The 18,749-nt window shown below is 54.7% G+C and overlaps 2 protein-coding genes across 3 annotated transcripts; both read right to left on the bottom strand.

Annotated features, from left to right (window-relative positions):
• Positions 1-542: 542 nt before the first annotated feature.
• Positions 543-10,962, bottom strand: TSPAN17 (tetraspanin 17). 2 transcript variants are annotated; one of them, XM_055325736.1, is made up of 9 exons: positions 10,695-10,959; positions 7,385-7,435; positions 7,149-7,295; positions 6,163-6,333; positions 4,308-4,433; positions 3,617-3,664; positions 2,858-2,974; positions 2,716-2,777; positions 543-2,167 (listed from the first exon to the last, which is right to left on the bottom strand). In XM_055325736.1, exons 1-9 carry the CDS (start codon positions 10,779-10,781, stop codon positions 2,131-2,133), a joined length of 846 nt encoding a protein of 281 aa, XP_055181711.1. In that variant the 5' UTR covers positions 10,782-10,959; the 3' UTR covers positions 543-2,130. The 2 variants fall into 2 exon arrangements, with proteins under 2 accessions (XP_055181711.1, XP_055181712.1); XM_055325737.1 differs by lacking the exon at positions 6,163-6,333 and having other exon boundaries at positions 10,695-10,962.
• Positions 10,963-12,891: 1,929 nt separating this feature from the next.
• Positions 12,892-16,176, bottom strand: EIF4E1B (eukaryotic translation initiation factor 4E family member 1B). Its single transcript, XM_055324851.1, has 7 exons — positions 16,159-16,176; positions 15,888-16,063; positions 15,463-15,558; positions 14,644-14,707; positions 13,734-13,847; positions 13,409-13,548; positions 12,892-13,028 (listed from the first exon to the last, which is right to left on the bottom strand). The coding sequence occupies exons 1-7, from the start codon at positions 16,174-16,176 to the stop codon at positions 12,914-12,916; spliced, it is 723 nt and encodes a 240-aa protein (XP_055180826.1). The 3' UTR covers positions 12,892-12,913.
• Positions 16,177-18,749: the final 2,573 nt, after the last annotated feature.

Raw genomic sequence — 18,749 nt, 5'->3', positions numbered from 1 at the left:
AACTGGAACCCAAATCTAGAGAACACTGTTCCCCTGGAGCTTCCCAGAGATGGCAGCCCCTCCTACCACCCCATCAAGGGGTCCCTCCTGCTAGGCACCCCAACTGTCACAGTCCAGCCATTACTCTTATTTTCTTCATAGCATATATTGCTAGCACAAATGTTGATGTGCCTACCCATTTTTGTCTCCTGCACAGGAGTACAGCACTGGAGCCAGGACCATTTCTCTACATCCTCACACCTAAGCAGGTACTCAACTCAACTCACACTTGGGCTGTGACAGCTTACTGCCCCTCATAAGTTGGCACTTCAAGTGTGCAGGTTTCACCTTGATGCAGCAGAAGGGCAGGGTTGGTGCAGTGCAAGATGCCAAGAGGGGTCAGATCTGGGGGCCTCCTCTCAGCTGTGGGCTGTGGGCAACTCCCCCCGAACTCATTTCCTCATTGGGAAAATATTCTCCACCTCACAAGGTGTTGTGAGCTTTGGGAGGGAAAATGAAACGTGAAAGCATTTACAATCAGAAACCACAGGACACATGCACAATATTGTGAGCTGCATTTATTGTAGCATGGAGAAACCAGCCATAGCCTATCTTTCAGAGACCTGAGGACACCACCCAGCCTGTGTCTGGGAGCCATGATGCTGGGCACCTGCCCCACACCCTGCCCAGCTGCAGGAGCTCCTAGCATTCCTGAATGGCGGAGTCGCCAGGGCCCCCATGGGTGACTGTCCCATAGAGATTATGATGGCACAGGAGCCCCTACCTCTTTTGTTTGGCTAGCAGGGTTTTAAATGTTTTTTTATTAGTTGCCAACAACTTAAAAATCAGAATACTTCACATAAAAATCTAGCTTTTTTGTCCTCTCCACTTTCTCGCATTAGACCTATCTATGTTCCCGCTTTACAGCGATTAGCTACAGCTGAATGACAGCTGCCAGTTTCAGGTGGAAATCTGTGCTTTGCCACCATCCCCACCACACCTTATTGTCACTCAAGGCCAGTTGCCATTAGCGACTCAGACTCAATCATGCAAGTATTTCTCATCACAAAGCAATGACTCTGTGTCCCATCTCCAGTAATAGTGGGAAAAATCAAAGTTGCACTGCAGAGGCCTCACAACTCAAAGGCCTACTTTATTTTTATAACCCACCCAGCACTGAGGGCATCTAAGTTAGAGATCTGCTGTGCACTTAACCCAAACCTCTCCTTTCATCCACAAATGCTCACTCCACATATACCTCTTTGTGCAGATCTGAGAACAGCAGCCAGACTTCCCAAATCTGAGCCAGTCTTCCCCTTTAGAAGTTTGTAAATTCCCTGAAACCCAAAGAACTAGTAAGCAGGGTGGACTCACCCAGCACAGGGCTGTGCCCCGTGGAGTTGCCCTAGGAAAAAAACCAGACCCAGGTAATGCTGTGCTGGCGCGCCCTCTGGTGTCCAGGAGACAACTCTACAGGCCATCCGGAAGATTTTGAACTGGATTCCAAGTGAGCCTTGGAGTCAACCATCAACAGCCCCCAAACCTGGGTCCCCCTATCCTTGAGGGTGCCAAGCTCAGGCTTCCAGTTACCTCCTTCCCAAATCCTTCCTGACCTCCATCCCACCCCTCAACCATTCTCCTGAGTATGCTGGCACCCATCTCAACCCCCAGGAGGACCAGACCCTTCCCAGGCTATGGCCTCTTCCAGGCAGGCTCCAGCCTCTCCCCCTTCTTCACATTCCCATGCTTGGATCTTGGCCTGGCCCACATTAGGCTTGCAGCATTTGCAGGAAGAACTTTGCAGAGGTGGAGGAAGCCGACTCCCAGCCTACAGGATCAGGCAGGGCACTTAGGTGAGCAGAACGGGCCAGGTTCTCAGAGAACGGGAAGCACATGTCCCAGGAGATGATGACACTGAACAGCCCCTGTGGCCACATGGCCATTCTTCACAAGATGCTGGGGATCTGGACTTCTACGTGAAATATACCAAGTTTTAAAGGTTGGCTCAAATGTATACACTATCCAGGCCAAGAAAACATGTTGGCAGGGTGGGTCCAGGCTGGGGCCTCAGGTGGACAGCAATGCTGAGGCCCTGCAGCTGATAGAACCTCTGAGATGGTGGGCGTAAGCCAGTGGTTTTCAAGGTTTTGTTTATTTGAGTAGTTTGTAGCCATCATCATGTTTGATCCTGGGAGGCAAGCGAGGGAGAGAAAATTCTTGGACCCATTTTCAAGTCTGAGACACTGAGGCCACAGGGGGCTTCTGGCAGGGTCAAGGTCATAGCTAGTAGAGAAGACAGCTCTGAAGCTGCATGAGGCTGTGTCCCAGGCAACAGCAAGCCCCAAGCCTGCCCTAACAGCCACATGCACAGAGAGGTGTGTCCCAGCTTGGGCAGGGACACAGCAGCCCCCTACCACCCCACCTGGTCCACACATACCCTCTTAGCTGTGCCATTCCTAGGCCCCTGGAGAGCCCACCACCCACAACAGCCAAGACAGTGGTTCCCTGTGCACACTCACAGAAACACACCCGCCCTCCCTGCATTCAGCTCCAGGACAGGCAGCAGCACACAGATTTCTCCATGGGCACACAGCACACCCACACTCAAGCCCCATAGGGATCTCAGGTCTAAGCAGAAACACCCACAGCCTTGCCCATCACGGGTACAGTGACACGGGGGGGGGGGGGTCCCTGGGTAGGCCAGGCAGGTGGCCATGGCCAATGTGGCAGCCTCACCAGTTGGCCTTCACTGCCTTGATGTCACTCACAAGATTCTGGGCCAGGCAGATACCAAAGATCTGTAAGACACAGAAGCAAAGTGAGGGAAGATGTGCTGGCTGGGCAGGGGTGTAGGGGGCATGCTGTGCTAAGGCAGTACCTGGAGGAGAGCGATGCCCACAAAGACCCCAGCCACGATGATCAGGTTTTCCTGCAGCCACTTCTCAAACTGGCCCACACAGCCTTTGGTGTGGATGGAGCCCTGTTGCTCCAGCTCCTGGGGACACACAGGCAAAGGGCTTGGCCCCACCCACCCCCACAGGCCTCCTCTCAGTCCAGTTTGCTAAGCTCATCCCCACCCCAGGGTCTGCCATCTTAGCACCTGCTGCCTAGATAGAACTCTATCACAGAGCCTACAGAGCTCTATCATGACCAGCTCCTCGTCATCAGGGTCTCAGAACAGATACCCCCTCCTTCAAGAGGCCTTGCCTGACCACCCAGTCCCAATCTCATCACTTCCCTTACTTTATTTTCTTTCAAGCTCTTGGTTCAAACTGTCACATTACTGTTCATATGTATTTATCCATGAGCTTCGTGTCTTTCTTCCTTTACGGGAGTAGGAGCTCCTTGAGAGCAAGAGCTTTGTCTGCCTATCTCAGAAGCATGAATCCCTAGTGCGTAAGGCAATGCCAGGTGTGAGCGCCAGTGGGTGCTTGACAAAGAACTGGAATGAACAAACACACACATGTCCGTGCCCACAGGTCCATTGGCCCCATGAATGTACCAAGCCCTAGGTGCCTGGATGATTTCTAGGACTCAGCACCACCTCCCCACAGAATCCCTGAGGCCTTTCAGAGGAGCTTATGGAAGGCTGCTCTTCCCATCCCAGTGCCCCCAACTCTGTCCCAAACCCTCTCACCAGTCTGAGCCGGACATCATAGCCACACTGGGTGTTGAGGACATCTTCCTGAGGAAAAATAGGCCAATGAGCAACTTGGTGATGGGGTATCCTAAGGGGCCCAAGGCACCCAGCACTGCAATAGTTCTGGTTCTCAGGGGAAGCAGATGGAACCATGGACTCTGACAGGCCACCACTCCTACCTGAGGCTCAATGAGTCCCATCCACCTCTTTCCCTGGCACCAGGACAGATGGCTGCGAACACCAGCCCGAGCTGCCTCGTGTTTACAAATCCTGCCTGCTCATGTGTTACACGAATGGGAAGAATCCCGGCCCTCAAATGTCCCAGATAAACTGTGATGGATGGGATATCACAGGGAGAAGTTTCTGCTCTGAAGAAAGCCATAAAGGGGTCAGAATCCCCAGGCCCTACCACTGCAGAATAGTGAGTGGCCCAGGGGTGTGGCGGCTGGCTCACTACAGAGACGGGTTTTGTTAAAGGGGTACAGCCCCTACCCCAGCAGGCCTCACTGCTGCCCAGGGACACAAACTCCTTAGCCTAGTAGGAGGACTCCCGTGTAAAATGACCTCCCCACTGCCTCCAAGGCCCCCAGAGCAGGGCCAAGCCCAGCAAGTCCTGTGCTAGATTTTCCCCCACACTTGGCCTGTGCACTGCAATGGCCTTGCTCCCCCCTCACCAGGCCCCACTCACCGCAGGGTCCCTGACGCAGCAGGAGAAGGGCACCCCGCAGCGCTCCCGGCTTGGGTTCAAGTCAGTACAGTTGAAATAGATATTGAGGTTCCAGTCATTAGGCCCTCGGGCTCCGCAGCAAGACCACTGAGGGGCAAGAGGAGAGCCCCTGGTGAGCCAGGCCTGCCCCAGGAGCCCCCATCCAGTTGAGACAGGCCTGGGCTGCAGGAGATAGGGCAGGGCTGGGTTAGGCGGGGGTCTGGAGGCAGACAGGCAGGTGGTCACCTCCTCACCACCCTCTCCCAACAGGAAGGCCGGACCTAAGCCCAGAGCCATCAGGGCAGCACTACACTCCTACCCAGGTTGTGGGGAGCAGGGGAGTACTGGGAAGGGGTGCCCAGAGAAGTGGATGTCAGGCCAAGCCCCGTGAGGAGAGGCACCACTAAGTCCACGTCTGTGCCAGGTTTCCCCACACTTGCCCCAAAGATTTTATGAAGACTTTCTCTTTTCCTCTCTGCAGGAACAGGAGGGCAACCCTGTCACCCTCACCACAATCCCATCACACTCCAAAAATGCTGTTGGCAGCACCCAGATCCCCATCACCCCTACCCAGAGCATCATGCACTGCCTCCCTAGGCTCAGAAATAGCTAGTGTGAAGCAAGCTTATGAACTGGGGGAGACGGGAGCACAGGCCTTAACCCATGTGGCAGGAAAGCCAGCCCTCCAGGGACCAGCTGGGTGCAGACACAAGGTGGGCACTCGTGGCTGAGCCGGGGAAGGGAGGCATGGCCATACAGCTCTGTGTGCATAGGTCACAGCGAATGGCCTGGCCTCTGCTGCCTCCTCTTGCTCTGCTCAGCACCTGCTACGCCTGCGGGGAACATCCACCCCTCTTTCCACAACCCTGCTTCTTCTCCAAGGTCTTCCTCTTCTCCACTCTTCCCCATTTCAGCTCTTACCACAATTTCTAATTTTTTACACACACACACACACACACACACTTGTCCGTCTTCCTCATCATCCGTCTCTACCTCCAGATTGCCGTCCCGTGAGGACAGGTCCCAGCTTTTTTTCACCATTGAACTCCCAGCAACTGGCCCAGGGCCTGGCACACAATAATAAGTCTGTACCAGTCTGCGTTGAATGACAAACAGATCATGTCCTAACTGCTGGCAATACATCTGCTTCTGCCCTGAGTTGAGAACTCCTCAAAGCAGGGACCAGATCTGGCTCATCTCTGGATCCAGTGGGAACAGAGTCAGAGTGGGTGGCATAGAAGTGGGTGTGAGTGGAGGAGGAGGTGCAGGCAGGAGGTGCCTGGGATCTCTTGCATTGTTCACTGACTACTTCTTCACACAAGTCAGGTAGAGGAGTTTCAGAGCAGAGCTTCTGGGGAGGGGAGAGGTCTCAAACTCTAATATGTTCGGAGGCCAAACAACATAATGAGAGAAAAGGGCTGATAGGTATAATAAAATAGAGTGGCAGAGACGATGGCAAACAGAGAGCTCCTATACTAGCAAAGGGAATGGCAGCAATGTAACCCAGCTAATACTACGGGTCCAGGGTTTATTAGGAGAAATCTGTATTTTTATATCAAATGTCCTCCTGTAGGTGTGTTGCAAACCCTGGTTGAGTTGCTGCCAGGTTTGGAGGCTTTGGCCTCTGCTCCCCAACGCTGTGTCCCTGCAGAACTAGGCACAATGGGGACCTAGGGGGATCACAAAAGCTGGCTTCCCCTAAGACAGGGGGCCTTCTGGCTCTTTTCCCTGGTGTGTGGGTGTGGGAATGATTCCAGAACACAGGGAACTTGCTCTCTCACACATCTGTCCAGCAGGCGCCTCACGTATAGGTAGCCCAGGCTGGCGCGGGACTCACATATTCCTGAGCAAAGTCAATGAGGTTCTGGAGGTCAATGTCATCCCGATAGGCCTTGACGTTGTTGTTGATGAAGAAATTGAGCTGGTCTCGAATCCAGTCCTTGAATACAAAGGCCAGGATCCCAGTTGCCAGCTCCAGGAAGAAGATGAGGCCAAGGAACACTGAGAACTGGGGTGAGGGCATACAGACGATAGGTGTCAGAGACGCAGGGCCTGGGGGTGCCACTGGGCAAAGCTTCCCCCCAAGAGAGCCAAGAGTCCCCACTTCTCTCCCATTAGTACTATTTTATGATGGCAAAGGACAGCCCGGTTCTTACCTCCCCATCCATTCCGCTTCCTGTGGTAATCACCCTGTTTTCTTTGAGAAACCACCCTCCTTCAGCTCCTGTAGCTCACGCAGAGAGCCATCTCCACCTCTTTTCCCATTCCCAGATAGAGACTGGGCCTACGCCAGCGACAGGAGCCCACCCGTCAGAGCGCTACCTCTCCCAGGACCACAGAAATTGTTACAGAGACAGTCACTCTGAACCAGAGAGGTGCAATTCAAGGACTGGTCCTCCACTGCTTAGGAAGAAAGAGCCTCGGCCTCCAGTATGAATTCGTGGAGGGACAGCATGAAGGTAGTCTCCACCCATTTGTGGGCATCCTTCCACCCCATGGGGAATAGAGCCAACTGGAGGGACAGACCAGAGAAACAGAGAAACCAGGCAAAGTGACACTGTGGTGGCCCCTAGATCCAAATGGACTGGCACCCAGCATACCCTTGGGCTTTCCCTAGCGAGCCCATAAATACCCTTTTATGCTTGGCCCCCTAGGTTTCAGTCACAACAGAAAGGATCCTATAAATACAGATAACAGAATTCTGATGATTATTGCTATAATAACATAATAATAAAACTACCCATTATTAAGTACTAACTATATGCAAGAAGTCAGTGGGAGGAGGTTGGGGTTCCCAATGGATCTAAGTGGGGGTGTACTCACAAACTTGAGCAGGAAGGTGTTCTCCCGGAGGGCGCCGATGCAGCCAGCAAAGCCCAGCACTGACATGACACCTCCAACCACTATAAACAGCCACACGGGGTCCAAGCCTCCCAGATCAGTCAGCGCTGAGATGTTGGAGAGAACGCCCTGTGCCAAGGGAGCAAAGTCAAGTGGCCAGGCCGATCCTCCCACCACCTCCACCCACGGCAGCCCCATCCCTGACTCCACCACCTTACCTTCTCACCCCAGGCCCAGAGGCCAATGGCCAGGAACAGGGCTCCCAGCACCTGCAGAGGCAGCAACAAAGAGCTAAGGGTTGGAGTGTCAGCATCCTTCCCCACGCCCAGTAGAGCCCCTCCCCCTCTAGTAGTCAGGGTCTTCAGGAAGCCAGCGGGGAGATGGGCTGTAAATGGGGTTCAGGGTCCTTCCTAACTTCCCCAGAACACATTTCAGTGCTCCTCCCCCGCAAAACACAGCCTGGAGGATGGAACCCATCCTCGCCCTTCAGGGAAGTCAGAACTGCAGCAGAGGGTGGCTGGGACACTCCTGCCAAGCAGCAGCCACAACAATGTGCTCCTGAGCCTCTCCTCCCACCAAGCCTGTTCTGGGTTCCAGGCCCCTGGCCTCCTTTCTGCCCCTTCCCAATCTGGCCATCCCATTTACTCTGGCACTCTGTGATGGCTGCCCCACTCTGTTCTCTGCTTTCAAAGCTCACAAGCAAAGACCCCTGAATGGCAAGGGATCCTGAAGTGAGCCAGATCCAGTTGAGACACTCCAGTCTGAGCCGGTGGCTATGCCCTTGAAAACATCTGGCACACAGTTATGCCTGGACCTTCTAAGCACCACCCACCATCCTGCTTCAGTTACTTACTAGGAAGAGCCCTGGCTGTCCAGGCCATATGCCTGAGCTTGGGCAGGTCCCCGGATATCCATCTCACAGGGAGAGTGCCCCTCCTGCCCCAGCACAAGGCCATGACCCCAGTTCTTCATACCATCCCCACCCACCTGCTTTCACAGGGTCCTCCTCTTCCCCCTCACCCTCATTCCAGTCCATTCCACCATGACCACCCACTTTGAACGCCTTCCTCTCTCTGGCCCCAGGCTCCTCCTACTGCAGTACTCTTCTCTAAAAATGTCTTTCCTTCCCTCCTCCCACACTGGACCTGGGATATGAAACCAAACATCACTTTTCCTGCCTCATCCTACTTGATCCACCCATGGCCTTTAGACAGGCGACTAACCACGACTTTCTCCTTTCTGAACCTCTCCATGGTTAACTGAACACCATTCCTCCCACTGCCCCTTCTCACCCTCCCTCCCAGAGCTGTCCTGTGTACATGGCCACCGACACAACCAGGTTCCACCTTCTGCCTTCTGCCCTTCTTCCTCTACACTTATTTCCACACCATCATATGCTGGCATCTCCCGGACCTCCACCCACACCTCTCCCTGGCACCAGACTGCTAGGTCCACCTGCCTGCTACAAACGCCTCCATGTCCTAGGCTAGGTTCCATGCACTGGGAATATATCAGCAAATAGGACAAATGGGCTCTCTGCCCTCAAGGGGTTTACATGTCAGTGGGGGAAATCCACAGTGAGCAAACAAGGTCATTTCAGATACCAACAGATCCTTTAAAGAAAACCAAAGAAAGCGACGCAGTAGGGAGTGACTGGGGGTGGTGGAGGCATGCTTTCCTTAGGGAAATGGGGACATTTTAGCTAGGCTCTGAATGATGAGAGAGTATAGTAAGGAGAAGAAAATTGCAGGTGGAGGGGCTGGCAGAAGCCACTGGAGGAGTCTAGACTGTATTATTAGTTGATGGTAGCTTCTCAGTAGGGTAACACCAGGGTCCACTTTCCATTAAAACAAACAAACAGAAGTCTCTGGGCCTGTTTGATAGGCACCTCTTCCTGGCCACATAAACCCAAGTCTGAAACCCTCCCGTGGCCCCCTAAGTGGCCTGGTCCTGCCAGTTCAGCCTCTTAACTTCCCCTGGAGCCTTCCTCACTTCCCATTTCCCACCCCCCCAGTTTTCCCCCAATCCTCCTCCTTGGTCTCCCTACTTCCAAGCCTTCTGCCCCTCCTCACTCACACTCCCCACGCAGGCAGACAGATCTGCCTCCATACAAAAGCCAAAACAGACCCATCATCCAGGACTGAAGCCCTCGCTGCTTCATACTGCTCTCAACATAAAACTCACTGCCCCAGCCCTGGGGCCTTTCCCACTCTGGTTCCCTACTCCCACTCCCCTGCAACAGAGGGTGTGCCTGGAACAATCCTGAGTTTCTCTTGCCTGTCCCCCTTGGCATCCAGGGACTTGCTCAAATGCCCTGCCTCACCCCCACCCACTGCCCACTGGTAGGTACCCTGGCTCTGCACTTACTGGCCACGTGACTCTAGGTTAAATGACTGAACCTCTCTGTGCCTCTTCCTTCATCTATAAAATGTCGATAATAAATAACAAAGTAGCTGTGTGACTACAAATCAGAATTCATTTAATCTGCCTAACAACCCTGAGGGGCGGGCTTCATGATCACCCCTCCCAGGAAGGGAAGCTGAGGCCCAAAGAGAAGTGACTTGCCCAGAGAGAAGTAGGCTTGCTGCACCCAGACCTCCAAACATCCCCATCAGTACTCTCAGCACATTGCCCACACCCTTGGGAGCTGAGCATTACTGGAGCCAAAAGGCTCACCACACACGGGTGACTGCATGGGCAGTACATAGGTAGAGAGCAGTGCCAGAGTCTTGTTGAACCAAACTGAACGGGCCTAGAACTTCGACGAAGACAGCAGGAACAGAGACTGCAGAGGCAGCAAGCAGTCTTGGAGAGATGGGACCGGCGAGGAAGAAGAGGAAGATGACTTGGCAGAGCCCAGTGGCACAGATGCCACCCTGGGAGAGGCACTAGCAGCTCCCTTCTCTGGCAGGGGCAGCACCTCCCGGAAGCCTCGGTTCTGTGAGCTGTGGAATGTTGAATTCTGTTTCCCAGGGCCAGATCAGGACGCCTCAATAGGGGGAGATACCCTACCCCTAGCAGAGGACTAGAGCTATTGGCGCTCCCAGCCTGCAAGCTGCATGGGGCAGGTTGACCTACCCGCCCCCCTCCCACCCGCCTTGCTGGAGCTTAAGGCTGGACGAGGAGATCCAGCCCTTCCCCTCACGGAGACACTCCTCCCTGTGGACTCACAGGGTGGAGCTCAGCGAACACCCCACACCCCGCATTCCAGAGTAGCAAAGGAGCTGGACAGGAGGCAGGTCCCCGGGACCTTCAGGGAAACACCTCCCCTTTTTCTGCCGGGGCCTGGGAAGCTACCGGGAGACTCCACCTCCATACCCTACCCCGCGGCGCCTGGGACCCGCCTCCAGCAATCCGGGCCTCCCGGGTAGTTCCCCGGAGTGGTCCTGGGAGTGGGCGTGGGAAGAAGGGGGGTTGTGTGACGGTCCCAGCCCTTAAGGCAGGAAGCGGTCCGCCCCCCCCAAGTGGGGGACTGAACCTCCTTTCCCACCACCCCAGCACGGGGCCCGGAACCCACCCCGCGCTCACCCAGAAGACAATGTTGAAGCCAAACAGGAAGTATTTCCCGCAGCAGCCGACCTCCGGTTCCTGGAAGTGTTGGTGCTTGCCCGGCATGGTGAGCAGCCGCCCGCCGGCCCGGGAACCGGAGCCGGAGCCGGGGCCGGGCCCGGCCCTCCACGGGCCGCCCTGGGCTAGAGCCGCCCGGGGCCTAGCCGGGCGGCTGCGGCTTCATGGCCGCGGCCACACAGAGCGCCGGTCGGGCCCCGCCCGCCCCGCAGGGACCGCCCAGCTCCCCGCCAGCGCAGTCCCGTCGGAGCCCCGCCGCCTCTAGGCCTGACTCCGCCCCTGCCCTTCTCAGTCCCCTCGGAGCCCCGCCCCCAGACCTAAGTCTGGGTCTCCGGGCCCCGCCCCCGGCTCGGAGCCCCGCCCCTAAGCCTAAGTCTGGGTCTCCGGGCCCCGCCCCCAGACCGGCCCCGCCCCCGGCTCGGAGCCCCGCCCCTAAGCCTAAGTCTGGGTCTCCGGGCCCCGCCCCCAGACCGGCCCCGCCCCCGGCTCGGAGCCCCGCCCCTAGTCCTGACTCCGCCCCGCACGCCCGCCGCCGCTGGGACCTCCCCAGCGCCCTGCGGACCTGCCTGAGAAGGATGATGGTGGCACCACCGCAAGCCCCAGTTACTCCTACCCTACAAGGCCCAGTACCAGCGCCACCCCAGTCCCCAGCCTTGCTGTCGGAGCCGAGTCCTGGAGAAGAGTAACTGCTGTTCTGATGAGCAGATGGGGACAGCCATATAGATCGTGTTTTTAACACACGTGCAGGCCGTTTTATTACAGTGTCGTCGAGTCAAACGCGCTTTTCACTCAGTGGAAATTCCTCTCTACCTACACTGGCTCAAACTCAGACCAGGTGGCATCTGGGTCTTGTGAGCGCGGCGCCTGCTGCTCCCTTATACTTCAGTTTCGCCAAGGGCATATATCGGATCCCTGAGCTCCAACCCTTCTGACATTGAAATCTGTCCCTGGCTCTTCCTACCCCTTTCCCCATACTAGCTTGGGCCTGATTGGGCCCTGCGGGGTCTCACACGAGCACCCCATCAAGGGGGGACAGGAGATTAAGGTTTTGGGGGGCCAAATATTAATTTTAGAACTCTCAAAAATAATTCTAATTTTGTTCAAAAGTGTTTATTTAGAACAGGAACAGAAAGGAGCTTAAACTCACTTTTTTTTTTTTAAGATTTTATTTATTCACAAGAAACAGAGAGAGAGAGCAGAGACATAGGCAGAGGGAGGAGAAGCAGGCTCCATGCAGGAAGCCTGATGTGGGACTCCATCCTGGGGCTCCCAGATCAGGCCCTGAGCCAAAGGCAGATGCTTAACCACTGAGCCACTCAGGCTTCCCTTCATCACCTTTTTAGTTAATCCACCTCAAGCAGAACTATGAGAACTAACCACTACTGTCCTGCACTCCTGGGCCAGGACCTCATCTACCTACCCACCTCCACATCACCATGATCATGAGGCAGGCGAGGCCCAGACATCCCTGGGCACAGCTAAGGAAAGGGCAAGAGGACACACGTCTCTCTGTGAGATAATGGGGTTCTGCCTCTAAGACTGCAACCCTTATGATGTACAGCCTGCTCCAGGGACCCACATCCAGTTGAGGGAAGGTATAAGGTACAGGGTAGGCTCCAAGGCTACAAAGCTGATGAGAAGGCAATTCATAAAGGCTTGAAATAGAGTAATCCAAAGAGGAGCACCCACCTCCCACACCTCCACCCCTACCCCCACACTCTGTCCTCAAGATCCAGCTTTCAGAGTGTCAACAGCCTTGGGCCCCCTCCCCTTAGAAGAATATGGCCTTCAGACCACCCAGCCCCTTTCCTAGGGGTATGCACAGAGTAAGTGCTGGACTGTAGGATGCTCTTGTCATCTTTCCACCTTTGGTTGAGCTTTGCTTCCCCCCAGTGACTCACCCCAACCCACCCTCAGATGAAACAAAGATACTCAGGGCTTTCCTCCACCTTTCCTGGGCCCTCAGGCTGGCTCCCTGACCACAGAGCTGTCCCTAGGCCTGAGCCCCAACTCACGTTAAAGAATGTTCATATTCACTCCAATACATGGGAGAACCCCATTCTCTAACCCCTCCCCCTGCCCTACATCACCATTGTAGCCTAGTACCCCCCAACCCCCCACATACACAGGGCAGGGAAAGGCTCAGGGGCAGCTGAATGGATAATGGTGCCAAGGTCTCATCACACCACAAACTTATTCTTGGCTAGGGAGTTGCTCTTGGTGGCCGTGTCTGCATGAGCCTGGTACCCAATGACAATCTTCGTAGAGAGGCCCAGGCGCTCCTTGTAGACCCGCCTGGAGGAGGAGGAGGAGGAGGAGGAGGAGGAGGAGGAGGAGGAGGAGAGGAAATGAGATAGTCATCAGCAGGTCCTGGAGATAACCAGGGATCCTGGGTCCTCCTTTGACCAGAATTCCTATCTTGGTTCCAGCCATCATCACTCTTTGTGCATCCTTACTACTAGGTGGAAACCCAAAATAGGACTCTTTAATGCAAAAGAAGAGTCTTGCTAGAAAAAGCTTGAAATCTGGATTCCAAACCCTCATACAAGTGGGTAAGGAAGTAGGGGGAGAGGACACAGAAAGTTCCAGAGGTCTCCCTCACAGGCCAAGCCTCTACCCACACACACATTCACCTTCTCCCCTAGAAGAGACTCTGTGCTAGGGATCCCCCTCACCCAATGTGCAGCACGCCCTCCTGGTTCTCTGCCTCCCTCGTCCACACGGCAATCTTGTCCCCCTTGGTTCGAATGTTGATAACAGCCCCACACACCTCCCGGCTGTGCTCCTCAAAGCTCTCCCCGATCAGACACAGCAGCTAGGGCCAGAAAGAGAGGATAGTGAGAGCTCTACCTGAGTCACAGGGAGTGCTCCCACTATCTGGGAGACCACTGACCCTACATCAGCTCAGTCTCTTCTAGTGGGGACCCTCCCCACCCCACCCCTCCCCCACCCCTCCCCTTCCCACCCCTCACCTCCTTTCCTCTCCCCATCCGCACTCACTGTCTCCAGCCACAGGCGGTCCAGCTCACTGTGGCGCTGCTGCTTGGCGAGACTGACCAGCCAGCGGCCACCCCTCTTATTCCTGCTATCTTCCCACATGGGCTCAATGCCATCCTAAGATGTGGAATGATGAATCAATGGCCTCCCTCTGTTCAAAGGGAAGTGGGGGCCCAGCCACCTTCCCAGGCCCTGCTCTGGCCCCTAAATAAGCCTCCACAGGCCAGGTTCCCTCTTGCCTCCATCCCCTCTGAACAAGCAAGTTCCACAACCAGCCACTGGGCCAGCAACCCCTCCTATGAGCTCCCCGCAAGCCTCTAATCCTCCACACTTGTCACCTTTTATTTATACACACACACACACACACACACACACACACACACACACACACACGTGTATAGGTTTGTCTCCTTTGCGGAATAGAGCTCCTTGAAGCAAGAGTTCAAATGCAGGTGATTAAGGAAGCCTCTGGGGCAACCTTAGTGTGTACAAGGGCAGACATCCCAGGCCGGACAGAAGTCACCTGGGGAGGTCTTTAAAACCTGGTAGTAGCACACACATTCCCCCACACACACCTGCTGCACCAGTACCTCCAGATGTGAACATCGATGAGGGCCTAAACATTGATGCCCAGTGTTCTCAGGCCATTCTGATGCAGGTCCCTTGTTAAGGAGCCGGGCCAGAAACCTGGGCTCCTTCCTAGTTCCCTCTGCTCCTCCCTCACCCTTCCAGACTCTTAAATATCCTACGGCTCCAGCCTGATGCTCTGTCCAAGCTTCTGTGTAGCATGTCCTCAGATTGGAAAGGCTGTCTGCGGCACCCCACCCCCAAACTCTCCATGAGGGAGGAACACAGCAGCCGCTGAGGAGGGTTAGCCCTCTTGGGGCCTAAGGGGTGGGGAGGCTGAGCTTACCTTGAACAGGGCGTAGTCACAGCCGGAAGAGAGCTTACTGGCCAGCTGGATGTGACTGTACATCCTGGAGAGAACACCCCCACCCCCACCGCAGGCTGAAAAAATAGACTTTTTAAGGCCTGGGTCCTACTTACCCCGTACCCCCCCAAACTCCTTACCAGATGCCACTGTGTTCCACCCACATTCAGACCTCTGAGGCTTTGCTCACACTCACCCCCTCACCCCCAGCCTGGAATTCCATCCCTATTTACCCAAACCCTCAAATCCCACCTTGTCCTGGGAGTCTTCCTTGACCATCCAAACCCCTGGGGAGGCTTTTAGAGCCCCATTGCTGGTGGCAGGGGGTGGGTGTCAGGCACCCCTCCAGCTGAGACCCAGACTCTCAGCCACCCCTAGGGTTTGTAGGGCACCTGTCTGATCTCTTCCCTTGATTACCCATGGATACTGTCAGGCAGCCTAATCCTCATTTTGTGGCTGTGACCAGATCAGAGAGGAAAAAGAACTTTCCCAGGACCACAAAGCCATGGAGCAGCAGTCAGGATCAACTTCTGGCTTCTCCAACCTCCCAGGCTCCCTCCCTAGGCCCCCGAGAAGGTTCCAGAGGGGACCATGTTCCAACCCCAGTGACCCCCACCCACAAGCAGAACCTACCAAACTCCAGCCCTCAGCAAATGCTGAGAGGTCCCGGGGGTGGGGATGGGGGCTGGGAGGCTGGAAAAGCTGTGTAAGAAACATCTTCTTGGAGGGGTGTGGTCTGGGAAGGATCCCCAGCTCAGAAGTCCCTGGCTCAAGCCTCCCCTGGGAGCAACAGATACTCACGCCCAAAAGTCTTCCACGGTGTCAAACTTGGTGACCAGACGCAAGTTGTCCTGCCAGGTTCGGCTGCGGTCATTCTTAAAGAACCACAGAGCCCACCTGGGGTGGGAGGGGGGGTGGGTTGGGGAGGCCAGGAGGAAGCAGAGAGCCCTCCCAGGCTCACCACCAGCAGCACCTGCGCTGGCAGGGAAGTCCTGCCCCTTCAAGGACAATTGAGGAGATGGGGTTTGGGCATAACTCCCCCGGCCAGGGTGACTGGAGTCAGTGATCCTGAAAGTTTGAGGCAGGATGGGGAAATTTAACCCAGTATCTCAGCTAGGTTAAGGCCAGAAGCACCAGCAGGGCCCAAGCCTTAGGCCAGCTCTGACCTTTCTTGGAGGAGGAACTAACTGGGTCCAAGAGGTGCAAGGCCACACCACCAGCCTTACCTGTTCAGCAGCGGATGTAACTCCAACTTGACCCCCGGGGGACCCCCATCCTGGGCCTTCCCCCTCTGGGACAGCAGGGCCCCAGGGGTATTCAGAGCCCCCTCTGCCCCTTCTTTCTCATCTTTTTTTTCCTCCTTCTCCTCCCACTTTCGGATTCCACTCTCAGCCTCCCTGGCCTAACCAAAGAAAGAATGCCAGGTGAGCAGCAAACCCCAGGCTGGCCACTCCAGCCTGGTCCCCAGCTGCACAAGGGGCAGGGAGGCAGACTTACAGGGCTGGCAGTAGCCATGTAGCAGCTTGGACTTCGCCCAAGCTGGCCCCCAGCTGCTAGCTTTTAACCCACTTGTGCTGTCCCTCCCCCCTCCCCACCGCCCCATAGCACGGGATAGGGAGGAGCCAGCATGGAAAGGGAAGGGAAGGGAAGGGAAGGGAAGGGAAGGGAAGGGAAGGGAAGGGAAGGGAAGGGAAGGGAAGGGAAGGGAAGGGAAGGGAAGGGAAGGGAAGAGGAAAGGGAAGGGAAAGGAAAGGAAGGGAAGGAAAGGGAAAGGAAGGGAAGGAAAGGAAAGGAAGGGAAAGGAAAGGGAAAGAGAAAGGGCTTGCACTGTGCATTCCATAGCAAACATTTAGTGAGCACCTTCTGTGGCAGGCAGGTAGGAAGGGACAGCTGAGATCAGACAAACCCTGCCGCCACCCCCGTGGTGCTGGCCATGTGGTGGCTGGGCCCCCAAAAGGTAAAGGCTGATATTAGGGATCTGCCCTGAGTGCAATCACATCTTATGGGGGATGGGCCTAGAATTTAAAGCGGATCATCCCAGCGTTGGCAGAAGCAAGGACTCTGATGTAGCCAGTGTCCATAGCCAGGTCAGAGACCTCATATGTGCATTCGAGTGTCCATTCACACACCCATTTGGCTACCACTGTAGTGACACCGGCCCTTATCTAGTCTCTGGAAGCATCTGAGTTTCTTTTCTTTAGGTACATAATCATTTAGAAACAGGGGTATTATATGTTAGATATCTACATGTTTGGTGCTCTTGAAAATTTGGGAAGGCCCACAACCCTAGGGCCTCTACCTCATAGGCCCACAATCCACTGTGGCTGAGGCTGACCTTTGGAAGGGCAAATGAGGTGCCATGTGTCCCTGCTGGCCCACTGCATTCCTGCTTCTTACTGCCTGGCTTATCTTTTCTCCACCCAGCATTGATGGGAGTGAAGTGGTGGGGAGACAGTGCCACAGTTTTAGAGCCTGGGTTCAAATCCTCCCTGCCCTGGCCTCGGCCAAGTACCTGGACCTCAGAGTCTCAGTTTCCTTATCTGTAAAATAGGAATGTTAATGATACAACTCAGAGATTTATTGTGTTAAATGATATAAAATACATAAAGCCCACAAAACAGGGCCTGGTGTGGTAGTCAATACGAATCAGCTGAGAGCTACCCCAGGGTGCAGGAGGGATGGGAAAGGATGGGAGAGGGGAGGAGGAAGGAAAAGCTCTGGCTCTGACTACCCTTTCCCCTGCCTTATCAGCAGCATCCCTTCCTACAAGAGTTGAGGCCTCTTCAAATTTCTCAACCTCCCCTTGACCACATTTACGATCTGAGATCTATAGAGGGACCAATCTCTTCCCTCCACACCTAGGGAAGCCCTTGACCACCTGGAGCCTGAGAGTCAGTATCTGTCCAAACCCACATTCCCTAAGCTCCAGGTACATACCAGGCATGGGGTAGGCGCTGTGAGTGGCCCCCGAGCTCTGCTCTACCAGGGGAGCCAGACAGCAGGTACTCTTACAAAGACCTGTGTAACACAAATGCAGACTTCTGAAGGAAAGGAATTCACAGGTGGGGAAAGAAAACTGCTATGACCTGAGCTAGGGCTTTAGAGTGGCAATTCTCAAGTGCATGGATCAGAATCATCTGCAGGGCTTGTTAAACAGGCTGCTGGGTCCTGCCCCCCCAGAATTTGATTCCTTAGCCCTGGGCTTGGGCCTGAGAATTGGCATTTCTAAAAAGCTCCCTGAGGCTGCTGGTCAAGAACCCCATTTTGAGAACCACCAGGGAGTTCCTGGATGAGGTGATGTTTGAGCTGACCCCTAAAGCATGAATAAGAGTTAACTAGGTGGTAGAGAAAGGCATCTCAGGGACTGGGAGCAGCATGTGTAAAGGCCCAGGTGCAGAGGGGACATGGAACACTAGAGGGAAAAAAGGAAGACTAGAGTAGCTGATGCCCTAAGGAGGAAAGGATAGTAAGTCCTGATCTTAGGAAAAATGGAGAGCCACTGAGTGCTTCAAGTGAATACAGATGGACTGGGGAGGTAATCAGTTGGGTTTTCCAGCAAGTTCTTTGGGCTGCTGTGTAGGAAACAGACTCTGTGGTAGCAAGAGTGGGTGGGAGGAGTTCTAGTAGGTTGCTAATGTAGTTGTCCAGGTGACAGATCTGGAGATGGAAGATGGAGAGAACATAATGGATTTCAGAGGTGTTTAGAAGGAAGATTCCCTTGGGATCCCTGGTTGGTGCAGCGGTTTGGCGCCTGCCTTTGGCCCAGGGCGCGATCCTGGAGACCCGGGATCGAATCCCACATCGGGCTCCCAGTGCATGGAGCCTGCTTCTCCCTCTGCCTATGTCTCTGCCTCTCTCTCTCTCTCTGTGGGACTATCATAAATAAATAAAAATTAAAATTAAAAAAAAAAGGAAGATTCCCTCATGTTTGGTGATGGATAGGCTCTGGAGAGATGGGGGCACAATGTTCCAGCTACCTGTTGCTCCATAAAAAAAAACACCCCAAATTTAGTGGCTTAAAACAGCAGCGATCATCCATTTTGCTCACAGATCTACAATTCAGGTCATGCTCAATAGGAACAGGTCGC

The sequence above is a fragment of the Nyctereutes procyonoides genome, unplaced genomic scaffold, assembly GCF_905146905.1.
Source record: "Nyctereutes procyonoides isolate TBG_1078 unplaced genomic scaffold, NYPRO_anot_genome, whole genome shotgun sequence".
Taxonomy (NCBI): domain Eukaryota; kingdom Metazoa; phylum Chordata; class Mammalia; order Carnivora; family Canidae; genus Nyctereutes; species Nyctereutes procyonoides.
Note: the sequence above shows the minus strand (reverse complement) of the source record. Positions and strands in the feature narration are given on the sequence as shown.

Excerpts from the sequence above, each read along its gene's own strand:
- TSPAN17 (XM_055325736.1), bottom strand. The coding sequence starts at position 10,781 with ATGCCGGGCAAGCACCAACACTTCCAGGAACCGGAGGTCGGCTGCTGC. Across the intron at positions 7,296-7,384 it reads TCTGGGCCTGGGGTGAGAAG|GGCGTTCTCTCCAACATCTC; the intron begins GTAAGGTGGTGG and ends CCCTTGGCACAG. Across the intron at positions 6,334-7,148 it reads ACACCTTCCTGCTCAAGTTT|TTCTCAGTGTTCCTTGGCCT; the intron begins GTGAGTACACCC and ends CCCTCACCCCAG.
- EIF4E1B (XM_055324851.1), bottom strand. Across the intron at positions 15,559-15,887 it reads TTACATCCGCTGCTGAACAG|GTGGGCTCTGTGGTTCTTTA; the intron begins GTAAGGCTGGTG and ends CTCCCACCCCAG. Across the intron at positions 13,848-14,643 it reads GTGACTACGCCCTGTTCAAG|GATGGCATTGAGCCCATGTG; the intron begins GTAAGCTCAGCC and ends TCCACATCTTAG.